This window comes from Odocoileus virginianus, chromosome 28, assembly GCF_023699985.2.
Source record: "Odocoileus virginianus isolate 20LAN1187 ecotype Illinois chromosome 28, Ovbor_1.2, whole genome shotgun sequence".
NCBI lineage: Eukaryota > Metazoa > Chordata > Mammalia > Artiodactyla > Cervidae > Odocoileus > Odocoileus virginianus.
The window spans coordinates 24,294,275-24,318,013 of record NC_069701.1 but is presented as its reverse complement, the minus strand read 5'-3'; the positions used below and the strand labels follow the sequence as shown (position 1 = coordinate 24,318,013).

At 41.6% G+C, this 23,739-nt stretch overlaps 1 protein-coding gene across 12 annotated transcripts in view; it reads left to right on the top strand.

The window, feature by feature from the left end:
- Positions 1-529: 529 nt before the first annotated feature.
- The window catches only part of MSANTD2 (Myb/SANT DNA binding domain containing 2), a 30,970-nt gene continuing 7,760 nt past the window's right edge, over positions 530-23,739 (top strand). For 2 of the 12 annotated variants that reach the window (XM_020903977.2, XM_070457334.1), the window contains exons 1-2: positions 532-1,543; positions 20,101-20,190. In XM_020903977.2, coding sequence (XP_020759636.2) covers positions 779-1,543; positions 20,101-20,157 — 822 coding nt within the window. In that variant the 5' untranslated portion in view covers positions 532-778 and the 3' untranslated portion in view covers positions 20,158-20,190. Of the gene's footprint in view, positions 1,544-15,933; positions 16,013-16,105; positions 16,293-16,848; positions 23,729-23,739 lie in introns of those variants that run through there. The other 10 variants (XM_020903976.2, XM_020903975.2, XR_011484336.1 and 7 more) reach the window with 9 other exon arrangements.

Here is a 23,739-nt window from a genome sequence, read left to right as displayed (position 1 = left end):
CAACAACAACAACAAACAGCTGGGGCCTTCAAGTTTAGCATCTAAGATTAGATGTTTGGCTTTGAAGAATACTGAAATAGCTAACAGCGATGTATTGGACTCGGGGTGTTTAACGTTCATTAAACTGCAGCACTTTATGGAACGATTACCACTAATTACTGGAGGTCACAAGAGCCATCATAACTGACAGTCTTTTTTTTTGTCTTCTTACACTGGAGAGTATGAAAAACTGTAGGAAAAACGATGTAACTTCCCAATTAGGGAGATGGAGAACGGTATGGGAAAGTAACTTTTCTGCTGAGGCTGGGAGTTCATACTCAAGCTGTAGACAGATCGTGCAAGCGCAATAAAGACGTCTAACTGTTCTACAAACCGTCACCCCCATCCAGACTAACTGGAAAATAGATCAGAAATGGAATAGGAGTTGCTCTTCAAATACTGCGCTTGGGAGTCTCGAAAAGCTACAGAGCACAAACCAAGCCTGGTTCCCAGATGCTTTTTAAAAGTCTTCCCCAGGAATGCTCTCCCAGCGGCCTCGGCGCCTTCCTGGCTGAGCCCGGCGCGGGGCTCCCCAGCCTCCGCCCGGGGCGTCAGCCCTTGCACCCCGAGGCCAGTTCCGAAGAGGGGAGCGGCAGAGCCGAGGGAGGAGAGCGAGAGAGCGAAATGGTCAAGTCCTCCTTAACTCCGGGCCCCCTCGCGGGCCTCACCCCTCCTCCCGGGGGCTGAGATTGGAGAGGAAGTGGGAAGGTTTCAATCTGTTCCTCACACCGGCGCCCTCATGCCCCCACCCTTCTCCTCCGCTCGGGGATCCGGCGAGCCTCATTCCCGCCCCTCGCCCCGGGAGAGGAGCGCGCGCCGCGGCCGGGTGCGCGGAGAAAGGCCGGGGACGGCGGGCGGCCTCCACGCGGCCGCCGGGGCCCGCAGCCGCCCGCCCGCCAGCAAGCCAGGCCCGAGGACAGCCCCGGAGTCCGGGGCGGCCGGATGTGAGGGCGCGTCACTTCCGGGCGGTGCAGCGGCGGCCGCTTGGAAGATGGCTGCGCCCTGTGGCTCGGAGCTGCCCGCCAACTCGCCGCTAAAAATCCCGAAGATGGAGGTGCTCTCCCCGGCTTCTCCTGGTGGCCTGAGCGACGGAAACCCATCGCTGTCCGACCCTTCCACGCCTCGGGGTGCCTCCCCGCTCGGGCCGGGCAGTGCGGCGGGCTCGGGGGCAGCGGCGTCCGGGGGTCTCGGGCTGGGGCTGGGGGGCCGCAGCGCCGCCTCGTCCTCGGTCTCCTTCTCCCCTGGTGGAGGCGGTGGTGGCGGGGCTGCGGCAGCCGCCGCCGCCGCCTGCCGGGGCATGTCGTGGACGCCGGCAGAGACGAACGCGCTCATCGCAGTGTGGGGCAACGAGCGGCTGGTGGAGGCACGGTACCAGCAGCTGGAGGGAGCCGGCACGGTGTTCGGCAGCAAGGCCCCCGGGCCGGCCATGTACGAGCGCGTGTCCCGGGCCCTGGCCGAGCTGGGCTACGAGCGGACCCCGTCCCAGTGCCGGGAGCGCATCAAGGTAACCGGCCGCCCGGCCTGGGGCAGCAAACCAGAGGCAGAGAGAAGGCGGGGAAGCGGGCCTCGGGGGCGGGGGCCGGTCTGAGCGCAGGGCTCCCCTCCGGGGCCCGGTGGGCCATTTGCATCTCCTCCGCCTTTTTTCTTCTCTCCCTGGGAAGGGGGGGCTTTTTTTCCAGATGGCCGCCAGCCCGTAGGTTTTCTGAGTTTGAAGTTGGGCGTGCCTGCCGCCGCCCCTCTTTCTTGCCAATCGAGGATGTTCTTGCGCTCTGAAGTTGGTAGTTTCGCATTGTGCTCCCGGCGGCGGTCCGGTGCAGCCGGCGCCTCTCGCCCCCACTGCCCGGGCTCCTTGCTTTTGTTCCAGGCCGGGGGGCTCCCAGGCAGAGGCTTACCGGCCGGGGCGGGATGGAGCAGGGATAGACGCGGGAGAGGGTGGGGGAGATGCTGAGCTCCCCCCGCTACCCCCCAGTTTAGGAATTTTCAAGTGAGTGGCCAGGGGCATAGCCGTACGAAAGGCGCCTTCAGACGATGGCCTTTGTGTCAGTTGTCTTGCTTCTGCCTTGAGCTTGCTTCTAACTCGAAGGGCGATCAAGTCTTGAGATGCTTTGGAGAATTCGTAAGGCTCGGTTGTAGCCAGATACTGTATTGCTTTTGTGGAGTTAGGGCACAGTTAAAGTTAGCCTGGCTGATACTTGGTCCGAAATTTGAGTGTGTTGCCTCCAGAGTTACGTTGGCTTGAGGCCCTGCAGTGTTTCTGACGAAGCTCCTTCTTGAAAGCCTGTGTTTCCCTGCCTTAGCTGTTGTGCCGGATGTGGTGACAAGTGAAGCTCTCACGGTGCGTCTGGCCATCCTTGTGTACCTGAAGGTTTCAGTACAGAGACTTAATTTGGGCTGGAAATGTTACCTCCAGTCGGGTTACTGTTTTCTGTTCCGGCTGACTTTCAATCTTGGAGTTCAGGTTTGTGGTATTGGCAGATACGGAGTTGTTTTTTAGGTAAGTTGGTTGGTGCCCTCCTCGCAGTGTCTGCTAAAAGATTCTGGTAGAAGTTCCCTAGTTCACGCATCTACTACTTGTTCAGAGTTACAGGATCAGTGTGCTTCATTTCTGGCAGGGCTGACACTTTTTTGGAACTCCATGGCGGGGTAAAAAACCCAGTAGGAACTGTCATACTCACACTGGAGAAGGGGGTGGCTCCAAAATTCTGGAGATCTTGTCTCAAGTGTTCATTTGAGGACATTGTGGCTTAGAAACTTTGGTCCAGAAACCAAGATATTTCAAACCTATTAACTATTTTTAGGGAATCTGACACCCATTTCTCAATTAGAAAATTAGATTGGTTTACCTGATAACATGTTATCTTTGGGTCCCCCTCCCTCTCCATTTTAAACAAGGATGTCATGAAAGGAATAGTTTATAGATAGGATAAATAGTAGCTAATAGTAGCCACTGTTCTCTGAATCTCATTCCTTTTTCTATTCAAGGTTGTTAAGGTTAAGTTCAGGGGAGTTTTTGCATTGTGTTATTTAGCCTCTATCCATGAACTTTTTTGAGTTTAGAAGTGCCCTTTAGGCGTTTGTAATTGTTTTAGCTTCATTAATTTTTTTTTTTTTTTTTTTGTCCATAGAAATTTCCCAATCAGAAGGACAAAGGGTGTTATCCAAAGCTGCTTATGAATCTCACTGATTATAAAATTGTTTCTCAAAAAGCCAGGAGATCTCTAGTTGGGTTGCATCTTTGTCCAGTTATGAGAAGCATAACCTAAAGCAAAGAGAGGAGACTGGGCTTCTCTGAAGAATTTTCAAAAGAGGATCGTTTTCTCTGTCTCCAAGCAGATAAGATCAGGTTGACCTCAAGCTCTTAGAATATTTTGAGACTATATGGATGTTGATGATGGATTCTCTAATCCACAGTAGCAGTTGGTGAGGCGACCAGATCACTGTTTTTTGTTTTCTTTTTAAAGTAAACAATTCCTTAAGTGTGATTTCAACCAAGGAACCAGACTTCTTTAACAGCATTGGTCTTTCCTATCGGAATTATAAGCTCCATAAAGACAAGTTCTGATCTCTTATTCCCAACAGTATTTCCAGTGCCTAGGATATAAGTAGGCACTGGATACATATTAAATTCACCAAATAAACAAAGCCTTGTAGGATAATGTTGGAAAGTATAAAAATCTAGAGCAGTATTCAGATTTTAACATCAAAACATAGACTTTGAAACCCAATTTGAGAAATACTTCCTTAAAAACTAAACTCTGTCCCTCTTGGAGACTTAAGATGAATGTAATCTTAAACATAGATACACACGTGGTCACTGAAATCATAGGCTTACACAGTTATGAGGTGGATGTTTATGATTATGTTCCAGATTATGATTATGAAAATCAAAAGGCAAGCTTAGGAAATTCTCAGAGAATCATCGCAAACCCCTGAAACAAATCTTTCAATCCCAGTTTCAGAAATGCCAATTTAGAACAAGTAATTCAGAAATCTCTTTCACTTGATTCTGTTAATGAGAACCACAAAAAGAAATTCAACAATCTTTTTTGCTTTGGTATTTGCAAAATAGAAACAAAGTAGTGCAGTGAGATATGGACGTGGAGGTATATCTTGTCCAGAATAATGCAGCTCAGTTAAGTGTGAACTCATGTCAGAGGCTCCTGGGGAGGAGCACCATGTGCATCAGTTACATTTCTGGTCCAATGGATTTATTTAAATAGCTATCAAGATTCAACTATGAAGACCCAGTAAATAATTTCTTCTAAGTTTGAAAGGAAGGAGGATAAATAGTAACTTCAGTTTTTCCCTGAAACTTGCCCTGAATCATAGTTTCAATATGTTGATGTAACAACCTTGTCATATGGTGACTTAGATTTTGCTAGCAAAGTACTATTTTTAAATACTATCCAGGCAAATATATGTGTTTATGAGTGCACAGGATCTTAACTTAAAGTCAGATATAAACTTTTTTTTTTAATTGCTGCAAAGTCTGACATGTCCTGTTACTGGTATTTGTTCAGTTATTTGGATAAAATATGGGTGTGTTTGAGACTGGCTTGCTACACATGTTTGGTATCGTTTGGTTCTGAAGTTTTGTTGCTTTCTGTTTTTTTGCTAGGAGAAAATGAATCTGCTCACAATTCCAGCCTAATTTTGGAGTCAGATAAACAAATGGGTGGTTTTCTGTCCTTTTCTATAAGCCTTGTCGTCATCTCCATTTTCTAAATGCTTGAGTGTTTACTGTCTGCTTGGTGGAGAGAAGAACTGTAATACAGAGTCCAAGAGCTTACAGTGTAGTTGAAATGTGTATACCCACACCTGAGAGTTAAAAAGCTGTACCAGACAACACAGGGGATGGTATGCAGTGCAGTACTTGGTATCGAATGACAGAAGCAGACCACAAGTGTGATGACTTATTTCAAAGGAGGAAGAGGTCTCAGCACAGCCCATACTGTAGTAGTTGAGAGAGCTGCTTGGAATTCAGAGCCAGATGCCGGATTCACACTTAAGTCAGTTAATCCGATGCCCTGCAAAACTCATTCTCAAGTCCCATATTTTTGGGTGTTCTCCAAAAATTTGGCTCTGGAGAGTTGGCTTTTGTCTCTCAAGCAGCTGCTTTACTCTGGCTCTACCTGAAGATGAAATGCATGGTGATCATGTGACCTAAAGAGCTTGTCTTTGCTGGATCAGTGCTGGCTGTTTATCAGATAGACTTGTAAGTGGTGGGGAGTCTTCTGCCTAGCAAGCAAGATGATTAACTTTTCAGGGACATTGTCTTGATCTGTATTCAGTAATTCATCGTAATCTTTGGAACAAATATTGTACAGTAGCAGACAAATCACAGTGTGGTATATTTGATCTTTCGCTGTAACTGTCAAGACTTGTCATTATCTGTCCTGTGAGAACAAATAGGGCAAAGATAACCTGGAGCCCACAAATGCTGTTGTCCGTGTGTGAACCTTTTAAGACTGCCTGTCTCTGAGGACTTTTCTGATGTTAGCACAGCAGACTTTCTGCATTTTCGTTGAAAGATTTTTCAGAATGTGGTCTGCCACTCAAAAGTGTTCATACGAAAGATGTAGTCAGATTTATCTCCTTCCATTTCTTTTGTTCCCAAGCCATTGCCACCAGAAAACTTGTGTGTTCCAGTTTTCTTGTCTGCTTTTGAATCTGATGAAGATTTGATATATATACGGAAAGAATAGACTCCCAGCCATACAAACATATATTTAGGCTTTTGGTTTTGGAGGTGAGGACTCTAGTAAGCACACCTTAAAACTGTGCGTGAATAGGCACCTGAGTTTATTTCCTGGCATTTTGGGAGATCTACTGGAAAGTAGAGCGAAATATTCCATATCCTTCATTAAGAGGATATGTAAAAAAAGAAAAAAAAAATGAGGAGACCCATAGTATAAAGCAGTGCTGTTCAATAAGACTTTCTATAATGATGGAAGTGTTCTATTTCTGCTGCAGTTCAGGGCAAGAACCACTAGCCAAAGGCTGTTAAGCTTTTGGAATGTGGTTAGTGTGCTTGAGGAACTGAATTTTTAATTGTGTGTTTCTTTTAATTAATTACATTTTAAATTATAAATAGCAACGTGTGGCTAGTGGCTACCATATTGAACAATATAGGTAAAAAGCTGTTATTCAGAATATTAAAGAAGGCTTTATTTTATGAAAGGATTCTCTTGGCTACACCCTCAGACCTCCGAGGGGGCGGGGGTCTTGTTGGAAGTTCTTTCTTCTTGCCCTCCCTGTTGCTTTACCCCTGAGTAGGAGGAACCTTGACAAGTCAAGAGATATGGTTCACCATTGGAGGAGGAGGAGCTTTTCCTGTAAGGAATAAAGTATTATAATCTCAGTTGACTGGGGCAAAACGCATCTGCACTGTCTAGCAGCTACTGTGCAATAGCTGCTGGCCACAGGCAGTAATTGAACACTTGAAAAGTGACCAATGTGACTGTGCCACTGGATTTTTAATCTCAATTTTAATTCTTTTATATTTAACTAATACAACATTGTAAAGCAACTATAATCCAATAAAAATTAACTTAAGAAGATAAATAAGTTTAGTGGCTATTATATTGACCAGAACAGCTTTGGAATTACAGTGTTGAGTTTTTTTGCTGTGTATTCCCTAAAGAGTTTTGAAATCCATGCACTCTCTTGAACATTTGAAAGCTGACATTAATATTTTTTCATCATGTGTTTTAAAATGTATGGGACGTTAATGGGAGCTTCCCTGGTAGCTCAGATGGTAAAGAATCTGCCTGCAATGCAGGAGACTCAGGTTCAATTCCTGGGTGGGAAGATCCCCTGGAGAAGGGAATGGCAACTCACTCCAGTGTTCTTGCCTAGAAAATTCTGTGGACAGAGGAGCCTGGTGGGCTACAGTCCATGGGGTCGCAAAGAGTCGAACACGACGGAGCAACTAACAGAACAGAACAGGATATAGGACATATTAAATCTAGTGTGAGTGAGATGAGATTGATGTAACACTTACTGAATAACGTACTCTGAATCTGAAAGATTCACCCCAAATTCTTATCAGTTCAGTCGCTCAGTCGTGTCCGACCCTTTGCGACCCCATGAATCGCAGCACGCCAGGCCTCCCTGTCCATCACCAACTCCCGGAGTTTACTCAAACTCATGCCCATTAAGTTGGTGATGCCATCCAGCCATCTCATCCTCTGTCATCCCCTTCTCCTCCTGCCCCCAATCCCTCCCAGCATCAGGGTCTTTTCCAGTGAGTCAACTCTTCGCATGAGGTAGCCAAAGTATTGGAGTTTCAGCTTCAGCATCAGTCCTTCCAATGAACACTCAGGACTGATCTCTTTTAGGATGGACTGGTATCTATAGGTTTTATCAACTATATCTTGAAAATGTTGATGATCCAACAATATTCCACTTATATTTAAAATAAACAATATGATTAACCTGTATTCCTTTGACTATTCTAAATTCAGCAGCCTAAAAAATATATACAAGACTGAGAATGACAGGAGTCCCTAAGGTTTAAGGTGCCTTGATCAATCATTAAAGAAGGCATATGGGCACTACAATTAAAGACCCCTAATTTAGAACTTTGAGCATCTTTTCTGTTTCTTTCTTGGCTGATGTAGAGCTCCCAGGCCCTTGGAATTCCACTGCCCAGAGGAGCCAGGAGAGATTTGGAACTTAACTCTTGGCTAAAGGCCAGGCATCTGGGGAGGACTTGGAAATCTTACCCATTCCCTTTCATCACACTCATCTGACAGATTCATCACAGGGTTTCTTTAAATATTAAGGTCTGAAATAAGAACTTTTTTTTGTTTTTTCTCGTTATTCATCAACAGATACTTGAGGGCTTTCTGTGTGAGGCCGCTGACTTACCGCAGTGTATCATTTACCATCAGAGTCTCCTTCCCAGGGAAGGAGGAGTCAGGATACTAGAGCAGTTCCAGTATTGTGAGCATGGTCTATGCGTTGTGTGGACCTTAAGCTCCTGGTGCTGCACCCAGTTTAAAAAGTCATGCCTTTCACTTGAAAAACCATTTGCTGTAGTGCATGAAGGTGTGCCCTAGACCCCACATGCGACTGGTGGGGGGGTGTCATCCAGGACCAGGTCAAGGGGTGGAGTCACTGGTTTTGGGACAACAGCAGATGTACCAGTTCTAGAAATTTATGTTTCCATAAGTAACTTTTTTATAGTTTGAATTGCAGTTATATCCATTATATATCTCATTCCTTAATTTATATACTAGAAAGAAAAACCAAAGCCATGCGTCTTTTTGAACATACAAGAAGAACTGTATTTTACCCTGTGGCCTAGTACTCACATGGCATACATATATGTGCATAAATAGATGTTTGTATATGTGTAACCAAAGCACATTTCACAAAACAATAATGCTGATATTGCATTTCCATTGTGTCTGCACTGTTCTAAGTGCTTTACAAGTACTAACTTAATTAACTCACATAGTGACGCTATACTAACTGTGCAGCACACTCTGGTTGGTTCTTTTCTACTTGAACCCAGATCCTCTAGCCCCACCGTCTCTTGAGTGGCATAGGCTACAGCATGTGTCTGTACCTGGAAGGTCTCTCGTTTCAGCCCCCTCCCCACACCCTCCTTCCCCGCCCCCCACGACGGTGCTTTTCAGCATCGCCTCCCCTTGCACCCCAGTCCCTCTGGCCCTCATCTTTCCTCTACCCCAGCCACACTCTCAGTTGTCTCCAGAAATTCCCTCACCTAAAACAGGTGCAAAGAAAGCCTGGGAGGATGGGGGTGACCACGCCCAATGCACTGGGTAGCAGGCTTACTCCTTGGGGACTGGTAGCTCAGGGTCACATTGGTCCCTACACGGGCCACACCGCTGAGGTGGCAGGATGGAGGAGCTGGGGGAAGGGGAGACAGGCTAAATACTCACTTCCAGGGGACCAGCAGCTCACAGAATAGAGGTAGGGCCTGGAGTCCTTCTCCTACAGGTTCCACAGCCGCAGTGACATGTTCTGGGAGGGTATGGGGTGGACCAGGGATGATCTAGGTTTGTTGACATGACCTCACTGAGGTGTGCCCACACCTGGTGGGGCAGCAACACCTCCCCATTATCACGTGCCTGCACTGTGCCCAGGGCTCAGCTAGTACCCCTCCCCCAAACTGGGGGTCCTCACATATCCCTTATCTGCACCGTCCTCTCTAACCTGTAGCAGCTCTCCATCCACCCTTCTCTCCCTAGTCACCCTCTCACCGCCCCAAATCCTCTGCACCAGAACAGGTCCTGTTCCCCTGGTTGGTTATCCCTTCATCTCCCATGTAGGGTGTTGAGAAAGGTGCCCACAACTCATTAAAATTGATTACCAACCTGCTACTGGGCCAGAACCTGCAGTTAGATGGAAGAGAACGAGGTGACAGTTTTTTCAGTTATTGTGCTACTTTAGACTCAAGGTATCAAAACTCCAGAAACATCATTCATTTGGGACAAGTCATGTCCCAGATGTTCTTGTGAAATGTTTTATCCTGTGTAGTTCTAGAGACCTAGAACCTATGGCTTGAGGGGAAGGTGAAAGGAGGTGGGAAGTGGTAAGAAATCAGACTGGAGACAAACAAGAAGTCAGAGGATGGGCCAAGGAGTTTGGACTTTGTTCTAACTTAATAGTTTTCAGCTGGGGAGTAACGTGGTTTCCCTTAGGTTCTCGAACTAGCTGTCAGGTGGAAAATGAGTTGGAAAGGCTAAGACTGAAAGTACTAAGATTTTTTAGAGGCTACTTGCAGAAACCTACACAGGAGGTGAAAAAGTGGCAGTGAAAAGGGAGAGAACAGAACAGATTTCAGACATAATCAAAAGTAGTGGAGCTGTTTTGGAGAATCTGAAAATTTAGATTTGCTAGATCTTAACCTGGCTACACAACTCACTGTGTGCTTCTCTACCGTTGTACACAGAGGATGCTAATTGCAGTCCTCAGAGGTCATCACAGTACTTCATTGCTTAAGTTTTAAGCTTTAAGTTGGTTCTTTTTTTTTTTTTAAAGCTGTGCTACGTGGCAGGGAGTTTTAGTTCTCCCTACAGGGGGTGGGCAGAGTCCTAATCACTGGATCACCAGGGAATTCTCTAGATTTGGTGCTCAAATCCAATGGAAGTGTTAGTCATTCAGTCCTGTCTGACTCTTTTGTGAGTCAGTGGGCTGTAGCCTGCCAGGCTCTTCTGTCCACAGGATTCTCCAGGCAAGACTGTTGGACTGAGTTGTCATTTCCTTCTTTAGGGGATCTTCCTGACCCAGGGATTGAACTCAGGTCTCCTTCATTGCAGGCAGATTCATTACCATCTGAGGCACTAGGGGAGCTCAGAACCCAGTGAGATCCAGCTAAATAAAACACTGCTTTAGGACAGTCCTGTCTGTGTTATCCAGACTCCCTTGGGTTCTGATCTGCTCCCCAGGCTTCTTAAGTAATGGTCCTGCCTTCTTTTTTCCTAACATTACCAGAGGCCAAGAACTAAAATCAGATCTAAAATTTCAAATGTAAATTATCATGCATTCTCTTAGAAGTATGCTCATGTCACTAGGATGAGGTAGAATAGCGCCCCCCCTCCCCCCTACACTTCGGATGGTTGTATCTGTGTCATGTTTGCAAAATGTTTTTTAAAAAAAGGAGGGGGAGAAAAAACTTCCCGAGTTTCAAAAATGAATACCAGTACCATTTTCTAGATAGTCAATTGTTAGGATTGCCCATTGATTATTAGGTACTGTTTAATTTTATTTCTGTTGTGGGGTTTATGCAGTGTGTTCTGTCTACTATTTACCATTGCAAAAACTTCCTTCGGTGTTGAAAATGAATGCTCGATGAATCTGTGCCTCCTATGCTGCATATGTTACAAATTATCTGGGGTTTGTAATCTATGCGGAGTCTTCCCCGCTATTGTTCTGAAGAATTGAAAATTGCCTGCATACTGGAATAAGATGTATATTTAAGTCTGTATAATTCTTAACCTATCTGTAGTTGAGAGAGTCCTTGAGAGCCAATGGAAATACCTTTTTTCTTGGCGCTAATCAAATGAGTGCTTCTTTGTCGCTTAGTGGGTGGGGTGTGATGTTATTTCCTAATAGAATACAGACCTGTGTTTATTCTCAGACATTTTAGGAATAACAGCCATCATCTTATTTTTATATATGTGTTCTTGGCTGTATTCATAAATTACATTTCTTGAGCTACCAAATAATAACTTCATTCATTATAAAGTGATGAAATAGAATGGAAGTTATTTACCTAGATTTATTTTCTAATAGCATTTTCTCGGCCTATGTAAGATGACTTTGTTGTAACAGCCTGAATTTTTGAAACTCACAATGTTGTTTCTCTAATATCTACCTTCAGATTACTACATTTATCCAAATAAGTCAATTATGTTTGTACTTGATATTAATAAAACCAGAATAAAGTTCATATCTACCAAAACCTGCTCTTATCATTATTATTTAAAATTTACAAATACTTTTCTCTAAATGGCTAGAGCTGCTTAATGATTTAGAAAAAGGAGTGTGATAGGCCAGAAAGTATGTTGACCTTGTAACTCTCAGCTGCCACATACAATCTTAGGAGTTTCTGTCATTTACTCATCCCTTTAGCAAAAATATATTGAGCTGCTTTTGTGTGCCAAATATTTGATGTAGGTTCTAAGAATATGTCAAAGAATAAAACTGGGGAAAAAAACAAAAACAAACCCACCTGCCTTCAAAGAGGTTATATGCAGTAGAAAACAATATGAATACTTTAAATATGTTAATTCAAAACTATTAACACAATCAGAAAAACCCTCAAATAAGATATTCTTTTATATTAGCCTTATTGACCTTAGAAGGTTTGAGCTCTCAACCTTCCACTATGCATGGGAAATAGAAGTTCCTTTGCTTTGGCTTTATTAAGAATGATCTACATGATTTTTATATTATGACTTCTTACTGTGATATGTCCGGTTGAGTCTTGCCCCTCCAAGCAGCAAAGTGCCATGCTGCCTGGTATTCATGCTGTTATTAGATAATGAGCACCTCTGTGCTGGTCCTGGTGGTACAGCCTTCAGCAGAAATAGATAATGTTCCTTCTCTCTTGTATAAATTAGGAAATACGGTTAACCGTTGGATTTGAGAAATCAAAGTTTTGCCAGTTTTAGAACAGTATAGAATAATTTTTGACATAAATTATATAAACCAAATTATAAAACTAAGAGGAAAAAGCAAGGGAAAATGTTTAACTTCTTCACGATAGCATATCTACAAGTCTGTGAGATATGTTATTTTTCAAGAAGTGGTGGTGAAGCTTATTTTAAGTCCAGTAAAATTTCCATTGGAGAAGGAAATGGCAGCCCACTCCAATATTCTTGCCTGGAAAATCCCATGGACAGAGGAGCCTGGTGGGTTACAGTCCATGGGGTTGCAAAGAGTTGGACATGACTGAGCACACATGCAAAATTTCCATGCACCAAAGAAGAAATGAGAAATCTACATGCTTTTTGTTTTATTGAACTCCGCGAAAGTATATATAGGTCATTCATGCTTCTTACTTGATTCATGCCTGCCTCCTGCTTCTTGCAAACAGGTTGCCCAGTGAGTGAGGCTAAGTCCTCACTCTGGGTGGGTAGTGAGGATTCCTTTTTTCCTCTTGTTTATATGTCACTGTGTTAGTCACCATATTCTTGCTCAGAGTATAAACCTTTGAAAATGGCTAAATGATTGGCTTTTAGCCATAGAAGAATGAATATGAGCAAAGTTATGATGACATAGCCAGGTGTTGGTGAAACTTGAATAATGTATGGGCAATAACATACTCATTTAACGATGTTACCTAATATGTAACAAACCTAAATCTAGGTATAAGCACCTTTTATTAATACTTAAAGATTTCACATGTTGTCAAACAAAACTTGATACAACACTTTTAAGTACTAATAAAGAAGTGAGCATTCTTTTAATATTAGGTGATGTTTAGCTGAAAGTTACTTGCTTTTCTAAACAAGGTTCTGACACTGATTGCTACAGTAAGTTTCTTTTGAGTTTGTTATTCTTATCATGTGCTTAATGATAAAGCTTCACTGCTACTTTTTCTCTCCTTGAACTAACCTTCACATAAGGCACCTTGGTTTCCAGGTGGCGTGACTATTCTTGTTGTAAATAATAAGAAATATTTAACATTTACTGAGTACAAGCTACTAAGCAAACACTGTTTTAAATTCTCTACTTGAATTTTTTTATTTAACACAAATCTATGATGGAGGTAATGGCCACACACTCCAGTATTCTTGCCTGGGAAATCCCATGGACAGAGAAGCCTGTCGGGATACAGTCCATGGGGTCGCAAAGAGTCAGACACGACTGAGCAACTATCACTTTCACTTCATGATGGAGGTACTGTTACCAGCTCCACCTTACAGATAGAGAAATTGAGGTACAGAGCGATTAATTTTTCTAATGTCACAGAGCTAGCAGGTGGTGAAGCTAAACTAAGTCTGACTCTGCACTCTTAATCACTTGATTGTGTATTGCCCCATTGTGAATTATCAGTCCACCTTTATTAAAGTTTGACAGTTGAGACAGTATTTTGGCAACAATGAAATCATAAATTCATAAATGCCAAAATCACACAGCAACACACAGATGGACCTCATAGGGCTCATATATGTGTCTTGGCATAAAAATGGAAACAGAAATTTTAAAAATCCTTGCAGATAATTCATGGTGTCCTAAGATTATAAACATAATGAGAAACATTGATTTGAAAGTCCCAAGAATTTAAAACAAAGTGTCAAAACATAAATAAGACTTTTATTGTAGACAGTTCATTCAGTCTTTCATTCAGGCCTTTATATATGTGATGGTATTTGTTGAACTACCAACTCTTCTTAAAGAAATTAAGTTTGAGGTTAAAGAAGGAGAAACATTTACATGGTAGAAAGAACTTTTTGACAGTAAAAGTGAGTAAGGATGTGGCTTACTGAAGGAGACCGCAGAGTGACCGTTAACTTTATGCCTGTGATTGTTCACCTAATGTGTAAATGACTGGGTACTCTTTTCCTCAAGGGGATGAGGGTGAGATAGACTGTTTCATAATGCGTGATATGAATATACAAAAAGGAGACTATGCAGATGAAGAAAGCTCAAAATAGAATCAAGAAGTGAGAAATCAAGAGAGTGCAGGGAGTATAGCAGTAACCCAGGTAAATGTGGTTACTTCAGCTAAATATGAAAATGAGCTATGAACTTCCTGGCAACTATGGCAAAAAGGTAAACACAGTGATTTTTCTGTACTTTTCATTGCCTGCAGAAGAGAAACACACAAGGTCCTCGTTTTGAAACCTAAGATGGATTTTCATGAAGGACACTGCGATAGTGACCTTCGATATGCTCTTGGCTTTCTCTTCGTTCTCTTTTCTGTTAAATAGGGCAGCATGATATATCTTCTGTGTACATGTAATACCGTGCCCGGACCCCTCCCCGGGAAATGAGACACTGGCGCATCCCCCACCAGCTGCCTGAGTGGTGATGGCTTCAGGAATCCTCCTGAAGGAATCCTCCCAGGAATGTCTGGTTGTCCACGGCTAGGCTCCCTCTCCCCCGGCAGCCTGGACCCAGTGACTGGTCAGTGCTGAAATTCAGAAGTCCAGCTGCCTTGCCTTAAGGGAGTTCTAAAGTATTACTTTCAGATTCCATACTTCACTTTAGGATTGACCAAGACCTCCGAGGCGGCCATGAGTTACTTCACCTCTGTCTTCCCCATCCTGTGCTCACAAATGCTGTTCTGAAGAGCTCTCCGCTATAGATGTCCTGCACAGCCTCCTCAGTGTCTCTCCTGGGACCCTCTCTTTTAGCATCATGGTAAAAATTAGAAATAATAAATGAAAACTGCTGACCCCAACTCTCAGCACATGGTAGAGACAGAGAAGATGTTAGTTATGGTTTACTTTCATTGCATGGGACATTGAGCCACCTATGGAAAATGTCTGATTTTTGTAGAAGGTACAGACATTTTTTCATATGGTAATTCCTTTTAGCAGCCCTCATAAAGGTAAGAATAAAATATTAAAATGCTACCAACTGAGCTATAAAAAGTGTTACAGTAGATTTTCTGAGTTTCCAACAACTTTCTCAGTAAGCTCAGGTTGCTCAAAGACAGGTGCGTAAACTTAAAGCAGGCTTATTTTCAGATTTTTCATAGAAAGTTTATATGTCAAGATACAGAAATATTTTATTTTCATGCATTTGTGACCTATAGCTTATACCCTGTAAATGCAGAAAGAAAAAACCCTTCTGAAATCACTTAATATTTACCAGGTTTTAATAGTCAACTGAATCTTAACCTAATGTTTGTACCCAGGTATCTCTGGAGGATTTCTAATCTTACTATTTAGGTGATTTTGTCTCAATGTCCAAATTATTATTTTTTTTCACAACCAAATACCTAAATTTTACTAATGGGAAAAAAAAATATTTTAAGTTATCTTTGCATCATAGATGGTAGTTTTCAGTAAGAAGATAACTACAAAATTGAGAATCACATGGTCACCCTATGAAACAAAATCAAGTGGCCTTTTTCAGAGGGGAGCCTGGTTTGCCTAAAACTGGTCTCATGAATCAAAGAAAGTACCTCTGTGTTTGGGAAGCAGTACAATATTGTAACGATGATGCTCCGAGGATGTTTGGAACACGTGTATACATGTTCATGTGTCATGCTTAACTTTTAGACACTTGATTATGGAGCCGTCAGTGTTTAATGCAGGATGTTTGTATGAGAGAGGACTTTAAAGATGAGTGGCTCTCACCGCTATCCTAGATAGATTTTAGATAATTCTCTTGAATGTGTTTTTTAGTTATCACATATTAATAAAAGCTACCATTTTAACATCATCCAAATACTGCTTTTAGGTGGTGCCCTGGGATGTGACGTACTGAGAAAAGATTCAACAGAGATGCTAATGTAGCAACGTCAGCGCTGATATAGGAGGTCAGATGAAAATAACCTCTCATCCAAGTCAGTGCTTTTCGAAACAACTGATTTTTTTCCCTTTCAAGTGGTGGGTGGGGGTGGGGGAAATTCTAGATACATAATGTTATCTGACTGGGTTTGATGACTGCTTGACTGCTGCCTACATCTGAAATAATTAAGTAGTTCAGTAAACTCTAGTTTGTTTTTTTTTTTACTTAAATAGAGAAACCCTTGAGGATTCCATATCTAGAAAGACTTGTATCCCAAAGAAGCCCTTGAACCTGACCATGCACACTAGGTATGGTTTATCTAGTATTGCGACCAAGATGAGATTTTCTATGAGTATCCGTTATAGACAGTGTAGAGTTAAAAGCTTTATGGCCATATGAGTTTAGTTTCTTGAGCAATGGAAGATGTTTAATTTTGACAATTAGTATTGTCCTCGAGGGCTTTTTTCTTCTTTTTTTTTTTCCATTTATTTTTATTAGTTGGAGGCTAATCATTTTACAATAGTGTAGTGGGTTTTGCCGTACATTGACATGAATCAGCCATAGATCCACACGTGTTCCCCATCCTGTTGCCCCCTCCCGCCCAGCTTTTTTCTTCTTACTAGGAATGGGTAAGACCCTCAGCTGCTAGCATGGAGGAAGCTAGAAAGCGTAGAATATGTGCTGAGAAAATTTCCTGAATGATTTGTTCTATGCCAGAATTTCTCCCTCCTAAAGACACACTGATCAGATACAGACACAAGTGAGTCACTAATAGCCAGATTTGGGATGAAGTGCAGCTGATAGAACTCGATCCTGGGCAGTTCCCCACAAAGACTGAGGCCCTAGAGAGGTAAGAGCTCTTGGTAAGGTTTCTGGTGGTCATTCTTGTGTTTGACCCTGTTAACATCCAGGAAGCAATCAAGTCTTTTTTCCTTTTGTATCTTTAACTGAACTACTGTCAAAGATATTCTTCACTATTTAATTTGTAAGGCATAAGAAATAATAAAATTTGGACAGGGTTTACAGAGCTCTATTTGGCAGGTAATCCGCCACCCCCCATTCCCCACCAAAGAAAAGTGTAATAGGAATGGTAGATATTTTAAAATAGCCTTGCCCTCTGCAGTTAGTCCTCCTGTATTACGAAGAAATTAATTTGCTCTGCTAATGATGGTGGTATCTGTGTTTTATACCTTTTGCCACTCCTGCTCTTTTCAAAAGGTTTTAGGACTCCTACCTACCTTGGGTTTATTGACTTTTAATACATTTAATGCATTGTATGGTTAAACAGTGAGTTTCCCCATTTTCTTTGCTAAGAAGATTTTCACCTTCTTGCAAGTGATTTAATACTTTTAAATTACCTTAATTCATTTAATAAACATATATTGAACAATCCTTACATGACAGGCACTATTCTGGGCTCCAGGAAACAGGGAACAAGGCAGACAGCCTTTGCCCCTTGAAGTTTACAATCAAGTGAAATAGCTTTTTTAGGATACATTAACATTTTAGAGTGTCATTTGGTAATTTTTACATGCCAAATCCCTTCTGAAGGAACGCTTGTCTTGGGGTCTTGACTCCTCATTTGTTAAGTGAGGAAGTTGGACTAGATGATCTTGAGTTCTTTTCCATTCAAAACTTCTGTAATATTTTGGAAGTTGGAACCTGGTTTTCTCTCAGCCTTGGGCAGCCCCACCTACTCTCTGTCAATCATTATATCACAGACGATTTTACAGAAGAGGCACTTGGCAAGAGTAGTGACAGGTATAGGTAATGAATAGTATCAAGTACCGCAAGAAAGTCAGATGAGTTAAGGACAAAGTTTGAGGACCACTGTTCTTAGTAATTAGAAAGGCATTGCTGACCATGATGGTTTCAGTGGAATAACAGATCAACTTTGATCCCATGGAGTTAAGGATTGAGTTCCCATAGACATTGCCTATTCCTTGGAGTCCCTTTAGTCTTTAGGCTGTTAAAGTGGGGAGGTGTTAAGGCTTAGCCATTGTCCACTAAGGAAGGTAGTCAAGACTTAACGTTCCTATACTTGTTTCTAGGTGTGTGAATTTCCCTGGTCTAAGTGGTTACCTTAGGTGATTTACCTAGACTCTCAATTGATATGTTAATCAGATAGTGAATGATCAAGTACTTTGTGATACTGCTGGAACAGATAACTTATGAATCATTTATTACTGTTTCATTGCCATTACAGAAAAACATTTATTTCCCAGTAGGTAGGGAAAAAGTGCTATATTTTTGTGAAGAGTAAGTTGATACCTTTGTATACTTCTACCTATAGAAATTGTTTCTTTCAAGAAATGGGAATTTTGCTAATTTACCTCTTAAAGAAAGTAGTAAGGCTGCTTTATCTAAATGAGTAGGATTCTGAGGAAGCTGGAGAAATTGTATTTGAATTGGTCCCAGTCTTCAGCCTCTCTTATAAAACGTAAGACACAGACTAAGTCTACGTTATTTTAGGATTTCTGACTAATATGTTACATATTCTTTGGTGGAAGAAAAAAACCACGTGGCATAGAGCAGTTTCTTAACCCAGGGTTCTTGTGTGAGCTCTTCAGGGAGTCCAGGTTCCCCTTGACATTGTATAGAACAGTTTTGTACAGGTATTCCTCTGGGGAGGGGATCCAGGACCCAAAAAAGCACCTCTGTTCTAGAGAGGAAAAGGGCGTCTTGAGAGTCAAGATTTCTCACTTGCCAGATCTTCTGTAGTGCTAAGAACCAGGGAGTGTGAAACAAGTGCTGTGTTTTTTGGTTTTCTTTTGTTGGGGTTTTTGGTTGATTGGTTGGTTTTAAATGACTTAGGTTGATTTGAAGGATTAGGTGATTGGCAAGTCAATTTGCCAAATTTTAATGTACAGAAAACCTAAGAAAATAGATAGTAAAAATTACACTGACCTTAGATGGATTTTGCTTTAACTGATTTCCTCATCATTAGTTACAATTCTGTCTATATATATATATTTATATATACATATACACACACACACACACACACACACACACACATATATATATATATAAATTTATGCTATATTCTTAACATTCCTTTTACTGTGTGCAGAAATGTTTTTACAGTTGTTTGCCATTTCAAGCTTCCCCCCACCACCTTTGTGCTCACAGTAAGAAAATTAAACTAATTTAAGACATTCTGAATCTTTCTTAGAAATATTGAAATAAACTCAGTGTTGTTCTGTTGCCTCAATTAACTAAGAGCAACTAATTGTAACACAGTAAAGCAGCAGCTTTAGTTTAAAAGATGATAGATCTGTTTCTTTTGCTTTACAGTACACATCAGCTTAGGCTGAAGTATTGTTTTTCTCACTTTTTGTAAACAATCACTAGAGATTTGCACCTAGTATAATTTCAGCTATTGCTTGTGGAAATATAGTATGTGATTTTTAAGACTTTGTTTCCAAATAAGTGTATCCTTTATTTAATCATTTGGGTTAAAGAGTCTTAAATTTATCATATTTAGTTGGCAGAGGGTTAAGATAAACTGTAAGCCATTTCTAGTATGGCTAATTTGACAACCACGTTTGAAAATCTGTTTCACTGCTTGTTTTTTTCTTATAACATTGTTTCCTACTGTTACAACTAAGCTGTCCTCCCTGCAATTTGACTATTTTTCATCTGACATCTTAGACTGATCATGCCAGTGTTTTCTAAACAAAACATTGTATGGCAATTATGCCTTATCTCCATTCCTCCCTGTTATATACCCTGTTCCAGTTATAGACAGTTCTGTTAGAACAGTGGTTTTGTCATGGTGATGATTTTATGATTGTATGAAATGGGGCACATTTTGAGAAAATGATGGAGCCAGTAGCAGAATTAGGTGGCGTATGCCCATGTAATTTATTGAGCTTGCTTCCCACTCTGCCACACCAGGGAAGAGTTCTATTCTTCCCCCTTCCTGAAAGCCAAAGGAGGAATTGGAGGACATTGAAATAAAAAGAAGCCTTACTTTTTGACCCCCACAGTAGCTTATATAATGTCAGGAAGGACTTTGATGAAACCACTGGCCCTACTTAAAGATCTTATTTTCCAAGCCTTTCATTATTTTATTTGCCCTTTTCTGAACTCTGCAATTTCCCTCTCTTGTAGCTGGTTCGATGCCCAGAACTGAATGCTGTGTTCCAGCTGTGGCCTCACCGGTGCTGAATAGAGAGGAAGAGCCACCTCCATAGCTTACATGTGATTCCTCTGCTTACACAACCCAATACTGGATTTACTTACTTTGGCAAGATAGCTGCATTGTGCACTGTATTTAATGTTACGTGTACTGTAACCCTGGGTCTCTCTCTGCATTGCTGCCGTTAAACCCCCAATCCTGCCAATCTTAAAGCTCCTGCCTTTGTTTACCTGCCCCGCTTCCCACCCCCCAGACTCCCCTTACATTCATCCACAATGAATGTCATCTTTTATTCTCTCATTTCCTCTCACTGTAATCTTAAACTTTGGCAAAACCTTCCCTCTGTCTATGAATTGTCAGTTGTCAGCCATCTGATTTTTTCTCCCTGCTTTGGTAATGGGACATCTCTCACTTCTCTCTGGTTTTCTTTTGTAGTCGTTGAACACTTGGCATGGTGGATTTATCAAGCATTCACTTGGCAGTTCTTCTGAATCAGATACCTTTGGATTTCTCTGATCCGACCACATGGTCAAGTTGTTTTAGTTCTTCTATCCGTGTGACTTCACTCAGGATATAGTATTATCTCATAACTCCTGGGGGAGACAGTAATAGAGATTTGCCATGGACATTTCTAACAGTAAAGGAAGTGTTCTTCTTCACTGTGAATAGAATAGTCTTTAATAATTTTAAGCAAATTCTTTCCTCTCTGAGGTCTTAATTTTTTGAAAAATGCTAGAGCCAAGTGACTAAATTTGTAAGATGGGTGAGATATAAAGGAAGAAAGGAAGGAAACAAGATTTCTCTGTAGAACAGGAAATGGTTCTCGAAGGAAGCTGAATTGAGGTTCTTGTTGGGCTTGGTACAGCTTTCCAAAATGGGAGGCAAGTTTTTCCTAGATACCATTGCATTATCTAATCTAAGGTGCACAGTCGATGTTTAGTTGGTTTATTGAGGACTGTTGATACAGACATACAATCTTTGTGCTTTGGTTAATCATTTAGAGTGTGGAAAGTGTAACCTTTTCTGGTTTATTATGGATGATAAGAATTGGAAGGCCTCCGTATGTCCTTTTCCTGCATTTCTAAAGTCCCTCTCGCTTATCTAAATCCCAGTGTTTGTTAGAGTAGCAGTCAAGCTGATGTTTCTTTCTTTGTTTTCTATCTCAGTTGATATATGCTTTTTAAACAGCCTCTGCTTGGATCTGTGGTCTTTACTGAACCCAGAACGCACCTCTTTTGTGTATTTATGTCTCCAGAGAGTTGGAAATCTTTTAAACATTGTTTCGATACATCAAATTCCCATCTTATGGATTTAGATGTCACCAAACATTTTTCATTCAGACGCCTAATAGGTATTTTACATTTCAGCATATTACACTACTAAAGTATATTTCAAAATTACACTGCAAAGTAAGAGGTGACAGGATCTGTTAGACTTTTTTTTGATGGAATATAAAATATATCATCTGACTGTTCTTCCATATCTAGAACCCTTAAACACTGCTGGTTTCCTTATTCATACACAGAAGAAGTGAAATGTTAAGCTCGATTAGATGGTTTCAAAGAAAGTAAATCTTCTCTGTAGCTTCCCACCAAATGTAGTGTCAAAGATTGGTCGCTTTGCTCACGCCTTGGTCACATAGTGTGGCGCGTTCCTTCAGAGGAGTGTTAATTTCACTCCCTGACTTCCGAAGTGACCCTCAGCGACAGATCCGTGGGGGTTCTTTGTGTGTGGAGAGCCATGCTCCAGGCAGCCAGCAAGTAGGGAGCGCTGAGTGGTGTGGTTTCCATCTCCATTTATGGCCTTGGAAGGGTGAGAGGGACAAGGCTGGGACTCTCCATTTACGGTCCTTGGAGGAGCTGAAAAGAGCAGTTGGGGTGTTCCTGGAGGCAGAAAGTAGACATTGTGAGATAAAAATAAATTGGCAGGAGATGTTTGCAATTCAAATTCCAGTTCCCGCAAGGAGGGCAGAGGGTCCCGGGTAATGGGGTATAGAAAGTTACATGAGGTCAGCTGGAGGCATTTGTCCCCTCCCATTTGAAGAGTTGCCCATGACACATTTCCCAGGTTCATTTCCAATTTGTTCCAGAAAGTTGTGTGTTATGTACTTGTGAGTATCCTTTACAAAGAGGAAGAAGGAACACTTTTAAAGAGTGTATGATCAGAAACCTTACTTCTTTAAGGCATCCTTTCATGTACCAAAAGAAATCTCCAGAAAGGAAGAGTGAGGCAGGTGCTTATGCAGGGGACAGGCTGGCTGGTTTCAGGGTGGACGACTCTTAATCTCTGCTCTGTGTCGGAGGAAGATCGTCATGTGTGTTTTGTGTTTATTATTCCCTTTGCCTGTCTGGATTTCTGGCCTCAAGGGAGAGATCTGCAGTGTTTGACAGAGTGTCTTCCTGTAGTTTGTCAACTGAGATTTAATGGTACTGAACTTTCGAGGAGGCTCCATAAAGATTATTCAGAGTTGTTTTATTTTGGCGAGAGTAGGTGAGGTATTGGCTTATGGAAAGTCATCTCACATTCAGGAGAAATTCAGTTTGGCTGATGTGTGTAAATTAAGTCTAAGGTAAGCTAGTTTGGCACAGTTGAGTTTGAAAGCATTTGGAGAAAAAGAGTCTTGTCTGCCATGAAAAGTCTCAAGAGTAAAACCCAGTAAAGTAGAAAGGAGATGAAAAGGAACAAAAGGAGGCAGAGACGGGACAGAGAATGAATATAATTAAACTAAATTTGGAACTGAGGCGCAAGGCCTGGGACTAAATCCTTGATTTATCTTTTGAAATATGTAAGATAGCATAAGATATACCATTAAACTAAGGAACTGGGTTAATTATCAGAAATATGCATTGGAAGACGATGAAGCAGGTTGAAGGGTTGTGCAAGGTAATAAAATTATACAGGTTTTATCTGTGGACTTGCATAAGGATATGTTATTTGCTCTGTACCACGAAGCAGAAAAAGAAGTGAAATAACACCCTTCCACCTCACTTTCTGTGACCCCCACCCCAAAAGAAATTATTGGCTTCTCTTGTTGGTGTTTGGCTGGCAGTTTGAGTTGGTAGAATAGGCTAGTATTATCACTGGCTGATTTTTAGATGTTGGTATCAGTGTCTTGTTGTTTCTTGATGATTGAGATAGCATCTGTAGTGTTATTGATTTGATCTCTTTCAAATTCAATTCTAGCAACTGCCCCAAAGTCAGAGTGAGTTAGTAAGGAGTGTGGACTGTGTAAGTAATTTGTTTTCCTAGCTAATTCATTTAGGCAATTGTGTTTACCCTATGTTCTTTCTTAATCGAGAGTAAGGAAGGGCACATTCTTTGCTTTGGGAAATTCCTCTTTCTGTCCCCCCTCCCCTCACTTTCTCCAAATTCTGGGCACAACAGCGGCTCTTCCTTTTCTGTGGCAGGTGTGCATCCTATTGGCTGGCTGGTATTTCTTGTTTTCTTTTTTTTTTTCCTTATTCTTTTAAAATGGGGGTGGGGGTATAAAAATATGTGTACGGGATACATGCAATAATGTTGTAATGTTTCTTGTTGTTTAATGGATAATTAATTGCAAAATAATTGTTTGAATTATAACATGTTTGAGTAAATGCTAAATTAGTCATTTT